The 16,669-nt window shown below is 46.1% G+C and overlaps 1 protein-coding gene across 1 annotated transcript in view; it reads left to right on the top strand.

Annotated features, from left to right (window-relative positions):
* ttc28 (tetratricopeptide repeat domain 28) overlaps positions 1–16,669 on the top strand; it is a gene marked incomplete at its 5' end in the record, with an annotated part of 518,726 nt that overhangs the window by 423,494 nt on the left and 78,563 nt on the right. The window contains 3 exons of the mRNA XM_080739232.1: positions 11,817–11,979; positions 13,467–14,100; positions 15,706–15,972. Coding sequence (XP_080595358.1) covers positions 11,817–11,979; positions 13,467–14,100; positions 15,706–15,972 — 1,064 coding nt within the window. The remainder of the gene's footprint in view (positions 1–11,816; positions 11,980–13,466; positions 14,101–15,705; positions 15,973–16,669) is intronic.

The following is a 16,669-nucleotide window of genomic DNA, read 5'->3' as shown; positions in this document are numbered from 1 at the left end:
AGGCGTTCCCAGGCCAGTTTGGAGATATACTCCCTCCATCTGGTCTTTGGTTTGCCACGGGGTCTCCTCCCAGTGGGACGTGCATCGAGGACCTTCCTAGGAAGGCGCTCGGGGGGCATCCGTACTAGATGCCCGAACCACCTAAGCTGACTCCTTTCCAAGTGAAGGAGCAGCGGTTCTACTCCAAGTCTCTCTCGGGTGAATGAACTTACAGTACTTCTACTTATAGTTACTTCACACCACTGCCGGGGAAACCCTGGGAATTGGGAAATCCTGTCAGTGGCGTCTCAGTGGCGTCTCCTCAGACCCCCAGAGCTACAGCAGCAGAATGACAGCCAGATTTACACGCGGCGCGGTGAGACCATGCCTCAACGTCACCACTGGTGCGTAGCGTCTAATGTATGGACGGCTATGTAATGCAAAGTGACAACACATCGCTATGCTTTTAATGTCTTTGGTTATGGGTGGGTGGGATAAATGGATGGGTAGCGCTGTGTGCGTGTGTGTGTGTGTGTGTGTGTGTGTGTGTGTGTGTGTGTGTGTGTGTGTGCGTGTGCGTGTTCGTGTGTGTGCGTGTGTGTGTGTGGCATGTGTCTGCATATGAATGATATGATCTGAGCTTTATCCATCTTGTTTCACGGTCATTGTCTAAAGCAGCGGCCAAAAGGAAATGAAACAGTCATTATTCTTATACCTTTTTCTTCCTTTTACAGGGTGCACAGTGTGGCCTTTGTTGTGGCCTTGTGTGGCAGTTTTCTTGACGGAAGTGAAATGTAATCTTTTGCCGGGGTCATTTTGAGCTGTCCTCACTAATTCCAAAATGTTTTAAGTGTTACAGTTTACAGTTTAGGCATTTAGCAGACACTTTTAATCCAAAGCAACTTACATTAAGCAGGTGATACACATCACTATGATAAGCAAGACAATATGTCAGTACATTACCGGTAACAACAATATAACAAATGCATAGGAATATCAATCTATTGCCCCTAAGTGTGGCACCTAGGGGCGAGCGTCTAGAAGTGTGTGTGTGTGTGTGTGTGTGTGTGTGTGTGTGTGTGTGTGTGTGTGCGTGCGTGTGTGCGTGCGTGCGTGCGTGCGTGTGTGCGTGCGTGCGTGCGTGTGTGTGGTAGTAACTCATTTACAGCAATGTCCTGCACATAAAAACACACTGTAGTGCGTGTCTATGTCTGTTGCTAAACTCGCAAACCACTGGGCCGATCATTCCCCAATTTCTATTAAAAAGATATTCTGACATCATTAATAGATAGATAGATAGATAGATAGATAGATAGATAGATAGATAGATTGAAGCAATAAACCACGCGAGGCATGTGGTTACCTGGTATTTTACGTCTGAGAGGCGTGGTGAGACACGAGGGGCAGCCAAGTGTCTCCAACCCTCTCAGCCGGTGTAAAATACAGGTAACCACATGCCTTACAATATGGCAACATGAAAAATCATAGACAAAATTAAAACTGTTCTATTTCACTAATAATTCACTACAAGGTCTGCAAGACAGTAGCAGATAATTTGTGCACTGTGGAACACTGTGGAAAGAAATAACGCACCTGGGTTTGATATAAACTGATTCAAGGTGTCGATTATAGTCTCATATACCACAGCAATTAAAGGGAAACCAGCCAATCAGAATCAAGTAATGGAACTAGCCGTTTTAGAAAGATAGAGAGATAGATAGATACCTTTATTATTCCTCGGGGGGGGGGGGGGGGGGATCAATCTGACATAGGAGATGTCCAGGGAAGGAAGCCACAGTGTTATTAGACCCCATCTCGTTGTGTTTACCGACAGCATTTACAGAGGGATCATCATGCTATGGTTTTATTGACTACCATCCCCAGTGGCCTTTGTATAATCCTCTTACTATGGGGTGCGCAGACAAATAATGTCCCCCTGCATCATCATGTGTGGCTGAAATAGCCTGCCTGAGGCTCAATGCAAGTGGAGCTCCCCACTTGCAGCTCACCTCACTCAAACCTAGATCCCCATCCCCCAGGCCCCCACCCAGGGGTGTCGCACCAACTTCTGGGCCCTGGGTACAAGGATTCACTGCGGGGCCCTCCCCCATGAATGTTCTTCATAGGGGGAACTGGGAACGCATTATTACGCATTATTTTGTGCTTTGACTATTGAAAAATAGCAGATATACAAGCTCACAGCGCGGCACCGAGTGCCGCGCTGCGAGCTTGTAGATCTGCTATTTTTGAAAAATCGTGAACATCTGTGCAATTGTCTTCAAATCCTTCTAAGGTTTTTTGAAAGAAATCTATGTTTCTATGTCAGTGCAGTGGTGCTCAAACTTTTTCATGTGAAGGACCCCCCAAATTATATGTATTTGGCCACGGACCCCCATCTCAAAATATTTAGTTCCAGGGACCCCCCAGAAGCAAAATTTGAGTTACAAATGTTCGCTTAAAAATACATATATTCAAAGATTTGCACACTCGGTGCCGCGCTGTGAGATTGTATATCTGCTATTTTTCAATAGCTAAAGTATAAAATAATGAAGGCCCCTCCACCTTGGGCCCTAGTAACTCAGTCCCACTTCCCCCCCCCACCCCCTTGTGACACCGCTGTCCCCAACCCCCCAGGCCCCTCACCCAGCGATCCTCTGTCCCCTTCTCCTCTCTCTCCTCTGGCCTTGGGTCCAATATCTCAGCCCCGGCTCCATTTTTAGCCTCCAGCGGGGGAACATGTTTGCTGCTAATACATCAATAGGCATTATATGCTCTCGGTGGGATCAGCCTCCGCGGGGGAAGACGTAACCTTGGGAGTGACTTTGTGGGCGAGAGGGTTGTCAGTGCAGCCAGCGCTCCTCCAAACGAACCAGCCTGCTGTGAATGTTAACATGGCCGCTGATTCAACAAAGCCCCAGGCTATAAGGCAAAAGAGCTCTGTCCACAGGGTGGGGGAAAGGCCTCTAAAGCCCCTTTTCCACTGGCCCAACAACCCACCACTCCACACTAGGGGTGGGCAATATAATCGATATGGCAATACATCGCAATAGTTTATTTGCCAATACTGTACCGATACTTCAGGCCGTAGTATCACGATACTTTGAGGAAAATAAAATATGTTCCCATGCATAGGAACCAATGGTAGAAGTCTGGTCCTGTCGCTGTACTAGTAGTAGCTACTTCCCCTTCCCACGGTTCAGTGAGTGAGGTCTCTCAAGAAAAGAGGAAAACAACAACATTAGAGCAGCAGATTCAGCTTTTAAAGCTGATACATTGCAATAGTATTGCAATAGTATCGTATCGCAAAGATTTGCAATATATCGTGATACTATTGCATTGTGACCCATGTATCGTGATACGTATTGCATCGCGAGATTCTTGCCAATAGCCACCCCTACTCCACACCACACCGCCCACTTGTGCCTGGTTTTCCACTACAAGGACCTGGGGTAGAGTGGTGTGAAAGTGGTACTAAACATGGTACTAAATAGTATCCAATCTAGAGTAGGTCTGAGCTAGGCCAAACAGGGCCAAACACTTCATAATGACTGATCACTCACTGACTTTTCATTTAGACAACTAGGATATAGTTGTAATACATGAGATAGTCTATCATTCATATAATAAATAAATAGATTCTATTGTGTTATAACCACTATTATAATCTATTATAGTGTATTATAATTATCATAGTAATACATTAATACTTTATAGTGTTTTATAATCACAGATATAATCCATTATGGTGTATTATAATTTAGGATAGTTGTAATACAAATTTATAGCGTCAATTTGTTTCTTACCGATAGGCGTACTTTTGTGTAATGGAAAATGTAGATGTTTTAATGTGGTGCAGTGTGGTGTGGTGTGGTGTGGTGTGGTGTGGTGCTAAAGCTGCAGTCGAAAAGGGGCTTAACTGTGGACCTCCGAGCCAATATGAAGCCGCCGCTTCACTTGGTTTTGGCAGCGGCGGGCGGTTGGGAAAGGAGGGCACGTGGACTAACTGCGCACATGTGTGTTTATGTGTGGACGGACGTCTGCAGCGAGCGCTCTGTCCAGTCTAGCGGATCAATTTCACTCGCACGCCGCTAACCCCTCGTTCCTTCGTTCCCCCCGGGATATGATGAGTTCTGCAGCGCTGTAACGTCGGTGTTTGTATTGAACCGTTGTCTGAATTCAGGCGGCCTGGCCTGCTCTGGAGGGTGCGTGCGCCTTGCATGCTAATTCCTCGTGGGTGATGACCTGGTGATTGCGTGCGTGGGCAACAGGGGTGGACCACTTTCACCCCGGGAGGTCACGAGCACAACAAACAGCAAATCAGACCTGATTTTCATCTGCAGAATCACAGCCAGAATGAAGTCAACCGAAGCTCTATGCCAGGGGTTTTCAACAGGGGGTCCGGGACCCCTAGGGGGTCCTCAGAGTTACTACAGGGGGTCCTCCAAATCATTGTGTGATAGAAACCTTTTTTTCTTCTTTTTTATATTAACCACTTGAACCCTAGCGTCCATATTATGAGAACTTTAGCCAAAAATAGCATCTTTTCGGCAAAGAGGTCTGGTGTAGAGGGGGAAAAGAGCAGACTAAGTCAATTAGTCTTAATTTTATTAAGTATTGTATTGATGGTTCAAGTGGTTAAATATATGAAAACACAAATTGACATGAATCCAAAATACACTGATGATTGTGCTGTCAAACAATGAAACTACTGTATATGGAATCTATGAGAAGGTTGTGGGGGTCCCTGCTTCATCTCTCTACTGTATATGGAATCTATGAGAAGGTTGTGGGGGTCCCTGCTTCATCTCTCTACTGTATATGGAATCTATGAGAAGGTTGTGGGGGTCCCTGCTTCATCTCTCTACTGTATATGGAATCTATGAGAAGGTTGTGGGGTTCCCTGCTTCATCTCTCTACTGTATATGGAATCTATGAGAAGGTTGTGGGGGGAACCCTGCTTCATCTCTCTCTCAACAACGTAGAAGACCCCTGCTCTATGCAAAAGTTTCTCCAGGAATATAAATGTGACTTTTGAAAAACGACGGAAGTGACAGTGTGGATTGTGTTGATTTGATCTCGCCTCTTTTTGCGCACATAATAGGGTGAAAAAAACCACTGCTCTCTTTTCACTTGATGAATTGAACTTCAGTCAGAATTTTCAAGGTGCTACGAGTTCCCCCCACAGATGCAGAGAACGAAGAAATACTGCCTCAGTCTTGCAATGTGTAAAATCCCAGACTGTAGGCTTTACGTATGCATCCCCGTGGCCTATGGATACGATACCCCAACGCATGCAGCATTAACCTATTTATACCGGGTACGCATTACTGAGTATTATTATTTTATGCTTTAAGTATTGAAAATTTGAATTTTGATCCGATTTTGACCCGATTCTATAAGTGTCTTTTGAATCCTTCTATGGTTTTTTGAAAAACCTATGTTTCTATGTAAAGTGGTTCTCAAACTTTTTCATGTGAAGGACCCCCAAAATGATATGTATTTGGCCATGGACCCCCATCTCAAAATATTTAGTTCCAGGGACCACCCAGAAGCAAAATTTGAGTTACAAACGTTCGCTTTAAAAATACATTTGCACACATTTTCACATTTTTTCCCCAAAAATAGCAGATCTACAAGCTTGCAGCGCGGCACTCGGTGCTGCGCTGTGAGCTTGTAGATCTGCTATTTTTCAATAGCTAAAGCATTCAATAATTCTACAGAGCTTGCCGCTTTCCATACTTCGACCGAAACCGAAGATTTCGGTCAAAAGGTCCTTTTTGACCATAAAATGATATCCCTCGGGCCTTCTGAAAAGCATTGAACCGAACGAGATTTCGGAAATTTGCACGTCGGAAAACACAACTCACCGAACCGAACAAGTACAGGCCTTAAGCCTCAATGGCTTAAAGCAGTGTTTCCATTCCCATTGGCACAACAATGCACAGCTTTTTTATTGAGCAAACATCTCCCGTCGCCCATGGAGCCTCCCCAGCCCCACCAAATGGTTTGTGAAGTCCTTCGCCCTCTCCTGTTTAGCTCCACAGTCCCACTGTTTGTTTTAGCCTGCGCGTGTGTCTGCAGTGTGGCAGGCAGGAGCGTCACAAGGGGTAGGAAAGTGGGACTGAGTTACCAGGGCCCAAGGTGGAGGGGCCCTAGTAACTTTAGCTATTGAAAAATAGCAGATATACAAGCTCACAGCGCGGCACCGAGTGCCGCGCTGCGAGCTAGTAGATCTGCTATTTTTTTTTGAAAAGTCGTGAAAATGTGTGCAAATCTTTGAATATGTATTTTTTTAAGCGAACATTTGTAACTCAAATTTTGCTTCCGGGGGGTGGTCCCTGGAACTAAATATTTTGAGATGGCGGTCCGTGGCCAAATTCATATCATTTTGGGGGTCCTTGACATGAAAAAGTTTGAGCATCACTGACATAGAAACATAGGTTTCTTGCACACATTTTCACACATTTTCAAAAAATAGCAGATCTACAAGCTCGCAGCGCGGCACTCGGTGCCGCGCTGTGAGCTTGTATATCTGCTATTTTTCAATAGTTAACATTCATGGGGGGCCCCGCAGTGAATCCTTGTACCCAGGGCCCAGAATTTGGTGTGACGCCCCTGGTGGCAGGTTTGGGTTGGAAATAATAAAATGGGAAAACACAAACATGGCGGTGGCTCTGATCCCTGCGCCACCGACCGTCACATTCTAGCCACAAGCCACAGCATCTTCTCTCTCTCTCTAAATCGCTGCTTTCCACCCAGCCTGGCTCCTCCAACCCATTTCCCCCTCTTCTCAGTGGTCTCCACCGCATTCTGTGCCATCATCCTTTTTGTGGCCCGCTAGGCGAAATTAAAGGAGTAGTTCACCACTTTTCAACCTGTCTTCATATAATAGGTCCTCACTAATGTTCATGATAAAATATCAAACATTTTTTCTACTCAGTCCAAGTCTCCTAGGAGAGCTGTGGGAAGTTCAGAATCCATCGTCTTGTGACATCATCATTTTCCAAAAAAAAAAAAAAAGGAATCAATATGCAACTTTTCAGGAATAGAAAGCCTGCCGTTTCTATAAACTGGATTGGTAATCGATGATGTCACAAGACTATGGGTTTCTGACCAGCCCACAGCCCTCCTTTGAGAAAAAAAAAAAAAGAAAAGCTATTTTTGAGTGAGGACCAATTATATGAACATAGGTTGAAAAGTGGTGGAGTGCCCCTTTAAGCTTTGTCGAACTACCATTTCGTTGTACGACACAAACTGTGTATTTTTAACCTATTAACTGTCCTACTGCCAGATGTTATTATTTATTTATTGGGGCTGGTGCCAGCAAAAAGCAGCTTACCTTTGCGATGTTATAGAAAATCATCTATGGGTTCTTTCTAAACTAATTCATTTCACAATGGACGCTCAAATGTGTACTTTGGCCATGCAAGAATTAATGTGAATTGGGCCGCTCCGCTTGCCATACATTCAGAGCATAGAAATGCATTTTCTAGATCAGATCCACAGAAAACAGCCAGGAAGTGATTTGGGACTCCATTATTGCTAACGTGCGGTGGATTTTTGAGAGCAGCATTACGGGAGATGTTTTTACTGTACACGGCGGCACGACCCCCCATCTTACAGTCATCAGACCCAAAGTCATCAAAATTGGGGGCGAACGGGAACGTCCGAAGCGGTAAAAGAGTTAAGAGTGGGAACGCATCTGTTGCACGTAACCACTTTGGCGAGTGCCACGCTTTGAGCTTGTATATCTGCTATTTTTAAAAAAAACTTGAAATTTTTGAGCGGTGGAGCCCTTGACCACACACACACACACACACACGTTAAGGGAGGGGCGCTGTTGAGCAGGCCACACACACACACACACACACACACGTGAAAGCGAACATTTTTAACTCAAACATTTGCTTCTGGGGGGTCCCTGGAACAAAATATTTTGAGATGGGGATCCGCGGTCAAATACATCTCTATGGGTCCTTGACATTAAAAACAGTGAGCGCCACAGATAAAGAAACATACGTTTTTCAGAAAAACCATTAGGATTTTGAAGACATTTTTCAGTATTCTTTTGGTCATAATGGGTTTAAAACCAAATCAAATTTTCGCACAACAACACATGTGTTCTGGTGAAGCAAACGCCAGTGCCTTTTTATTTAGCCCCACTTGCTGATGAAGCAAAGCCACGTTGGGGCCACGGCCGTGTGGTGGATGAACGCTGCACGCAGGGGCGTCACACCAAATTCTGGGCCCTGGGTACAAGGATTCACTGCGGGCCCCCCATGAATGTTAACTATTGAAAAATAGCAGATATACAAGCTCACAGCGCGGCACCGAGTGCCGCGCTGTGAGCTTGTAGATCTGCTATTTTTGAAAAATCGTGAAAATGTGTGCAAGAAACCTATGTCCAGGACCCCCAAGATGATATGTATTTCGCCACGGACCCCGATCTCAAAATGTTTAGTTCCAGGGACCACCCAGAAGCAAAATTTTAGTCAGAAATGTTCGCTTAAAAAATACATATATTCAAAGATTTTCACACATTTTCACAACTTTTCAAAAATAGCAGATCTACAAGCTCGCAGCGCGGCACTCGGTGCCGCGCTGTGAGCTTGTATATCTGCTATTTTTCAATAGATACATTTATTAGGGCCCCTCCACCTTGGGCCCCAGTAACTCAGTCCCACTTTCCTATACCCCTTGTGACGCCCCTGGCTGCACGGCTGCTGCACGCATGTTCCTCTCCTCAGCACCGCTCTCTGCTGCTGCGGCGAAGCGAGTGATTGATCGTTAGCCCCGAGGCCAAATCTCCACGGCTCCATCCACTCTCTAGCCTGCAGGCATCGCCCGCTCCGCTCTCCTCTCCTCTCCTCTCCTCTCCTCTCCCTCCTTCCAGTGTGCTTCAGTAGTGTAATTATTATTATGGAAAGCCTGGGTGACCGTGGAAGGAAGGAGAAGCCCCAGAGATGACTGGTATAGCTCTCAAAGGCAACCACGGGGGGAGAGGGTTAGATAATCTGTGATGTTGTCTGTCTTTCTCTCCCCATCCTCTTGTTTATTTGTCTCGTGGTGCGCGTTTGTTTGTGGGTGTGTGCCCGTTTATCTGTGTATGTGTTTGTATGTACTGGGCAGGGGCGTCACAAGGAGGGGGGGGGGGGGGGGGGGGGTGGGACTGAGTTACTAGGGCCCAAGGTGGAGGGGCCCTAGTAACTTTAGCTATTGAAAAATAGCAGATATACAAGCTCGCAGCGCGGCACCGAGTGCCACGCTGCGAGCTTGTAGATCTGCTATTTTTGAAAAGTCGTGGAATATATGTATTTTTTTAAGCGAACATTTGTAACTCAAATTTTGCTTCTGTGGCGGGGGGTCCCTGGAACTAAATATTTTGAGATGGGGGTCCGTGGGCCAAATACATATCATCTTGGAGGTCCTTGACATGAAAAAGTTTGAGCACCACTGACATGGAAACTATAGGTTTCTTGCACACATTTTCAAGACTTTTCAAAAATAGCAGATATACAAGCTCGCAGCATGGCACTCGGTGCCGCGCTGTGAGCTTGTATATCTGCTATTTTTCAATAGTTAACATTCATGGGGGGCCCGCAGTGAATCCTTGTACCCAGGGCCCAGAATTTGGTGTGACGCCCCTGTGTGGGTGTGCCCGTTTATTGGTGTTATGTGTTTGTATGTACTGTGTGTGTGTGTGTGCGTGCGTTTGCATGCCAGATGGCCGGCTGTGAGGTAAAGCTATTATGTTTTCACAGGGTGGTATTTTATCAGACATAATACTCTCAACGCACGGGGCTCTTAATTATTTATATTTTCGACCATTTTCGCCTCATGCTTGCTAAGCTTTCCGATCGATTATTCCCGTCTCTTCCTCCTCCCGCATCCACGTTCTCCCGCAGAACCACTTCCCTCCCTGTGGAAAAACCTGTTGATTTTGGTAAAATTTCCTCTTAACACATATGGTGCCAACCCCGAGTTTCCCGAGTTTGTATTGGTACTAGTGATGTGCCAACCCCGAGTTTCCCGAGTTTGGGCCGTTTTTGAAAAAAAAAAAAAACGTTTTTTCAAAAAACATTTTTTCAAAAAAATAATTTGGACCTCCAGAAATGTGTTAGGCATGATCGCGATCGCGAAATTGCATGTTTAACCCCCATACCAACCCATTCTTTCAAACATGGCAGCCATGTTTGTTTACATCTGAAGAAAACATAATGGCTCATAAATCATGAATGCCTGAACGGATTTCCAAGCGGATTTTTTTGTTTGAAAGCTGTGAACAGCCTGCACACACGTGGTGCATCATCTAGGCATGGGCGTGCACTTTTTACACAATTGCGCAATTACATGGAAGTCTATGGTAACCATGGCAACGTGGCCCATTGAAGAGAAAAAATCATGGCTACATGAGTGTTAACACATGGGAAGCCAAGGTTTCTAACATTTCAAGCTGTTGCTGGTGCCGCCGCTCACTTACGCTTTATTTAGAAGAGCCTCGGAAGCTTTGTGCGTGTGCACGTGAGTGTCCGCTGACGATTGAGGAAGATAATCCATTTGTTTATACAAACGCTCGCGAAACTAAAATCCAAACCGGGGCCGACCATCGCGGTAAAGTGTCGCCGTGAAAACAATCAGATCTCTGCTTACCTGGCGTTCTTTGCACCTTATTCATAGATAAAGCCCTTTTTATGTTTCAGCATATAATGGAAGTGTATGCAGCCTAGACGATCCATTTTGCTTCTGTGCGCGTCATGTTATGACATATGCACCAGCGTCTCTCACAGGGTACACAGGACGGATGCAGCTGCACGTAACCAAGTTAACCCTTTATATCGTTGAGAGACGAGACAACTTAGTTTTGGCACAGCGACCTCCAGTGGCCGTATCTCGTTACTGAACGAGTTTGGCCCCCAAGTTGTTAAGACACACACATCAAGGACAGCTTAGGCGACGTAATGATTCCATTTTGGATTTTATTACTAACTGTGTGATTGTGCCGCGTTTTAATGACCATATTTCTCTGGGAGAGTCTGTGTGTTGTGTGAGCGCAGGGGGAACAGATGGCTCAGCGGAGAGCATATTTTAACATCCAAACGGCTTGCTTTGTACATAGAGGAGCTGACGAGGCACTCCAATTTACTCTGCAATTTTCCCTCTGAGTGGGCCGTTAAAACCCATTTAGGGCCTAGAATCATTGAAGGCTTTAACCAGTGAAAAATAGCAGATATACAAGCTCACAGCGCGGCACCGAGTGCCGCGCTGCGAGCTTGTAGATCTGCTATTTTTGAAAAAGTTGTGAAAAAGTCCTGCAAATCTTTGAATGTATGTATTTTCAAAGCCAACGTTTGTAACAAAAATTTTGCTTCTGGGTGGTCCCTGGAACTGAATATTTTGAGATGGGGGGGGGGGGGGGGGGGGGGGTCCGTGGCCAAATACATATCATTTTGGGGGTCCTTTACATGAAAAGGTTTGAGAACCACTGACACTGTAGTCTCTCAAGAACAGACTAACTGAGCTCCAGTTAAGTGAAAAGGACCTTTTCTTTGACGATGGCTGGCCAGATTGCTGACATAGAAACATAGGTTTTTCAAAAAAACGTTAAAAGGATTCAAAAGACACTTATAGAATCGGGTCAAATTTCAAATTTTCACGATAAAAAAAAAAATAGCAGATCTACAAGCTCGCAGTGCGGCACTCTGTGCTTGTAGATCTGCTATTTTTCAATAGTTAAAGCATAAAATAATGATACACAATAATGTGTACCCGTTCTGAATGGGTTAACTCCAACCTCCTCTCCTTTTTCTTGTCCCCCCTCCACTTCGCTCCCCCAACAGGCATCATCCACCAGATGAAGGGGGACTACGAGACGGCGCTGAAGCTCCACAAGACCCACCTGGCCATCGTCCAGGAGCTGAGCGACTACGCGGCCCAGGGCCGGGCCTACGGCAACATGGGCAACGCCTACAACGCGCTGGGCGCCTTCGACCAGGCCGTGCGGTATGTAAAAGAGAAATATGGAGTCCAATCCGAGATGACGAGTAGAAGATGTCCAGTTTATTTAGTGACGATTAGCAACAAGTCCATTAAAACAGCACATGCAACTCAAGTCTAAAGCCTTCTCTGCCCTCAGCCTTGTGCCTCGGTACAGACCCTTCTCCTAGCAGTGTCCCTTGGTCACAGTCAGTAGCGGAACTAGCCCCCGGCATGCCCAGATGCGAGATTTTCACCAAGTGCCCCCCCTTAACAACCCCCCCAACACAACCACTCTGACATTAGTCTTCACACTACAAACATCACCACGCCGTTTTTCCAAAACAGCATTATAATTATCATCCATTAAGACAACTAGGCCTACTTTAATGACAGCACACAGTTTAATTGACAGCGATGCATCTCTGCAAACCAGCATTATTTATATTAATTACTTAACTCACCTGCTAAAGTAAGGAGGATGACAACAACAAGAGAAGTTGGGCACGTTTTGTTCCATATTCCACATTGTCTTGGTTTCAGAGGGCATGGTAAATATTAACTGTTGCCCCAAAGTCTTTTGTTGAAACTTTATATTCCATAATGCCCGAGTTTATATTCCATTATGTCAGAACGTCTCTTCAGCCTGTGTTCCGTCAGCAGCACTAAGGGGCCCTATAGAGCTTCCAGGAAGATGTTCCTGTCATACCAGGGGGCATTTCAAAACAAGAGTCTTGTATTGGATATTTGTAATGTGATCATTCACCACATAGCAGCAGATACTCACTCTCACATTGGATAAAACAGCGGCTCCGTCTGTATACATTGTTATTAGATTTTCTTTTTTTCTCCTCCGACTTGCGTGTGCCCCTGAACGTCATGGGCCCTAATGCGCATGCGTAGGCTGCGTCAGCGGTAGTTACGCCCCTGGTCACAGTCCTCAATACAAGTCCTACTGTCAGCTATATACTCTGAAGGCCAGGCCTAGTTTTGACACCCCTTCTCTCAAGCTAAAACCCAGGAGGTCCCATTACATGGCAACAATAGGTGTGGCATGGCCTTTTACATACAGTATTCATTCATTGCTGAGGATGTAAGCACAACAGAGGTAGGTGTCAGACCCCCTAGCCAGGGCCAGAGATGCTTATGCATATCGTCGTTGTCGGGTGGAAACCTCGTATGTCCAAAACCGTTCGTTTTGTAATTATCATCTATAAATTGTACTAAACTAGTGAAAACAGCCGATCTACAAGCACACAACGCCTCGCGATGTGAGGCGTTGTGTGCTTGTAGATCGGCTGTTCTCACTAGTTTTGTGCAACAGTCTTGTATCATGAAGCAGGGCTTTGCTTTACCAAAAGACGTACACATTTGAAACAGTGACGATATGTAAATAGCTGCAGGACATCCACTCATGGGAAACAGTCACACCTAGTATTCACAGAGTCTGACTTTGTGACATTTTTGTGTTCATTAGAAATGTCTTACTAAATATTCATAATTTCCTTGACCAGGTACCACCGCCAGGAGCTGCAGATCTCCATGGAGGTCAACGACCGGGCCTCGCAGGCCTCCACGCACGGCAACCTGGCCGTGGCCTACCAGGCGCTGGGGGCCCACGACCGTGCCCTGCAGCACTACCAGAACCACCTCAACATCGCCCGCGAGCTCCGCGACGTGCAGAGCGAGGCGCGCGCCCTGGGCAACCTGGGCAACTTCCACTGCTCCCGGGGGGAGTTCCCCCAGGCCGTGCCCTACTACGAGCAGTACCTCCGGCTGTCCCCGGACCTCCAGGACATGGAGAGCGAGGGCAAGGTCTGCCACAACCTGGGCTACGCCCACTACTGCCTGGGCAGCTACCAGGACGCCGTCAAGTACTACGAGCAGGACCTGGCGCTGGCCAAGGACCTCCACGACAAGCTGAGCCAGGCCAAGGCCTACTGTAACCTGGGCCTGGCGTTCAAGGCGCTGGGGGACTTCGCCAAGGCGGAGGAGTGTCAGAAGTACCTGCTGTCGCTGGCGCAGTCCCTGAACAACGCGCAGGCCCGCTTCAGGGCGCTGGGCAACCTGGGCGACATATTTGTCTGTAAGAAGGACGTGGCCGGAGCCATTCAGTTTTATGAGCAGCAGTTGGCCTTGGCTCATCAGGTACGATCGCTGTAGTTATTGGCATATTATAGATACTGTATAATTATAGTTTAATTGACCAACATACAGATACTGTATACTGTATCTCATTGTCCATTCATTGGCCATCTATCCTACTTCAGCTTAGACCAGGGGTGGGCAACTTTGATGCTGGAAAGGGCCACTATATTTTCACACACATTCCACAATGCATATGGTCAAAAATAGCAAAAATAGCAGATCTACAAGCTCAAAACGTGTCGCATTGCGACGCGTTTTGAACTTGTAGATCTGCTATTTTTGTGATTTTTTTTTTTGGTAGTCTGAAAAGTATTTATTTATTTAATTTCAAATGCATGTCCATGTTGTGTTACTTCTTACTTTATGAACGTAATCAAAAATGCATTGGACATAAAAAAAGACTAGTAGGCTACTAGTCATCAAGAAGATACTAATATACAGTCGACTGAAGTAATTAAAGCTTGTCATGTTTGCAAGTTTGGAGTTATAACAGCTGAAACCAATAATATTTAACCTGCGGGCCGCATTAAGTTAAGGTGGGGGCCGCATGTGGCCCCCGGGCCGCCAGTTGCCCATGTATGGCTTAGACCCTTAATGGCTTTGTTTTTAGAGCTGCCGTTTGTTTATAATTGCATTGTGTCATGGACATTTGAATCTTGTAAATCCATCGTTTCCTTTTCAAATCAATTTGCATTTGATAATGCAATGAAAGGCAACAATAACATAACTTTGAAAAACAAACAATGGCACAATTTTATTTAGTTTGCTGGATCTGGTTTGAAGTTCTCTGCGAGTTCTCTGAAATTAACTGAATCCAATGGCTTCCTCGAAAATCAAACAAACAATACTTTGGAAAATATTTGGCAGTTGTAGTCAGTAAGCGAAACATTGCCAGAGCACAGCTATGGTCCTTTAATATGCATATTAAAGGACAGCTATGGTCCTTTAATATGCACAGCTATGGTCCTTTAACTCAAACTCTGCCCTCAAAATACCCCTTTGTACCCCTTCTCTGCCATGCCCGTAGAACCCGTAAATGTAATAAAAATTAATTAAAAACATTTTTTTTTATCGAAGCCGAACTAAAATAGGCCGGAACTAATGCTCCGTGATCGGTTTCTACACGGACACATTATTGAGCGGACAACTTAACATTGGAGTCCCTGAAGCGGAAGTCCGTCCTCTATTTTGGCCCGTAAGCTTTCTGTCTGAACTCCGCGGCTTACAGATGGAGAACTTATTGATCAATTGAAAAAGTTTCAACGGATTTGAGAAGCTGATGGAATACGCGAACACACGATGCATAGCAGTGTCCGATCACGCACGATGGGAACTGGACGAGCGCCCACGTTAACCGGTAGGAGAAGCCGGCAGTGAAAGACATAGAGAAATTAACGGGCTTTACGGCCGTAAACTACGAATGAGTTAATATGCACGGGACGTCTTCACATTCTAAAATGATTATTTTATCCACTTCAGACCCGAGTGCCGCGCTGTGATCTTGTATATCTGCTATTTTTCAATAGTTGAAGCATTCAATAATCTTAGGCCTAAATGGGTAGCACCAAAATAACGGATACATTTTCGAAACGCGCTTCTTTCCAGGTGAAAGAGCGGCGGATGGAGGCCTGCGCGTACGCCGCCCTGGGGGCCACGTACCGGCTGGTGCAGAAGTACGACAAGGCCCTGGGCTACCACACGCAGGAGCTGGAGGTGTACCAGGAGCTGGGCGACGTGCCCGGCGAGTGCAAGGCCCACGGGCACCTGGCGGCCGTCTACATGGCGCTGGGGAAGTACGCCATGGCCTTCAAGAGCTACGAGGAGCAGCTGGAGCTGGGCCGCCGCCTCAAGGACCCGGCGGTGGAGGCGCAGGTCGGTGCTGGAAAGTGACCGATTTACTTAAATACTGCACTTAAAGGGACTACTCCTAGCCTGACACTCAGCCTGAATTGACATTTCGTTTCACTCCATTATTCAGTCTGAGGTCGCTCCCACCGAGGGCGATTGCAGGGATGGGTGTTGCCAAAGAGGCAGTCTTCTGCGATTGGTTCACCGTCTGACCAACACAACAGTAGCAAAGCAGATGACGCAGTGTTGTTATGTGTGGCTGGCTAGTGGCTAGCCTGTTGCTTGCTAGTGCTACATGCTAACCAATGAAACAGCAGGAATAGGAGCACAACGAATTAGTAATCAAACACAACATAACATGTCTGCTACTGATGTTTCATAGTGAGATCGATACGATCGCATTTTACCGCAATTTACCTCATTTTACCGCGACGGCGATGTGTGTGGTCCCGTCCGGCGGCGGCGAATTGCACATGAGTTCTGGGAAATCCCCACCCACGCTGATCACGAGACGCTGATTCAAAACGCTGATTCGCCGTACGGATTTTTGAACGAGGAAAGCCTCTTCAATGAGAGCAATTCTAGACCCCTGAATCGCCAAAACAAAATTTTAAAGGGGTGTGGCTAGCGATTCAGGGTCTGGAACTAGGCTAGGACTACTCCGGTTTTGTGGAGCCCATAAGCTTTTACGCTATTTTTGTGTTTTTTCTTTTCTCAATCT

This window comes from Nannobrachium achirus (assembly GCF_963921795.1).
Source record: "Nannobrachium achirus genome assembly, chromosome: 12".
NCBI lineage: Eukaryota > Metazoa > Chordata > Actinopteri > Myctophiformes > Myctophidae > Nannobrachium > Nannobrachium achirus.
This window is presented reverse-complemented; position numbering and strand designations above follow the sequence as displayed.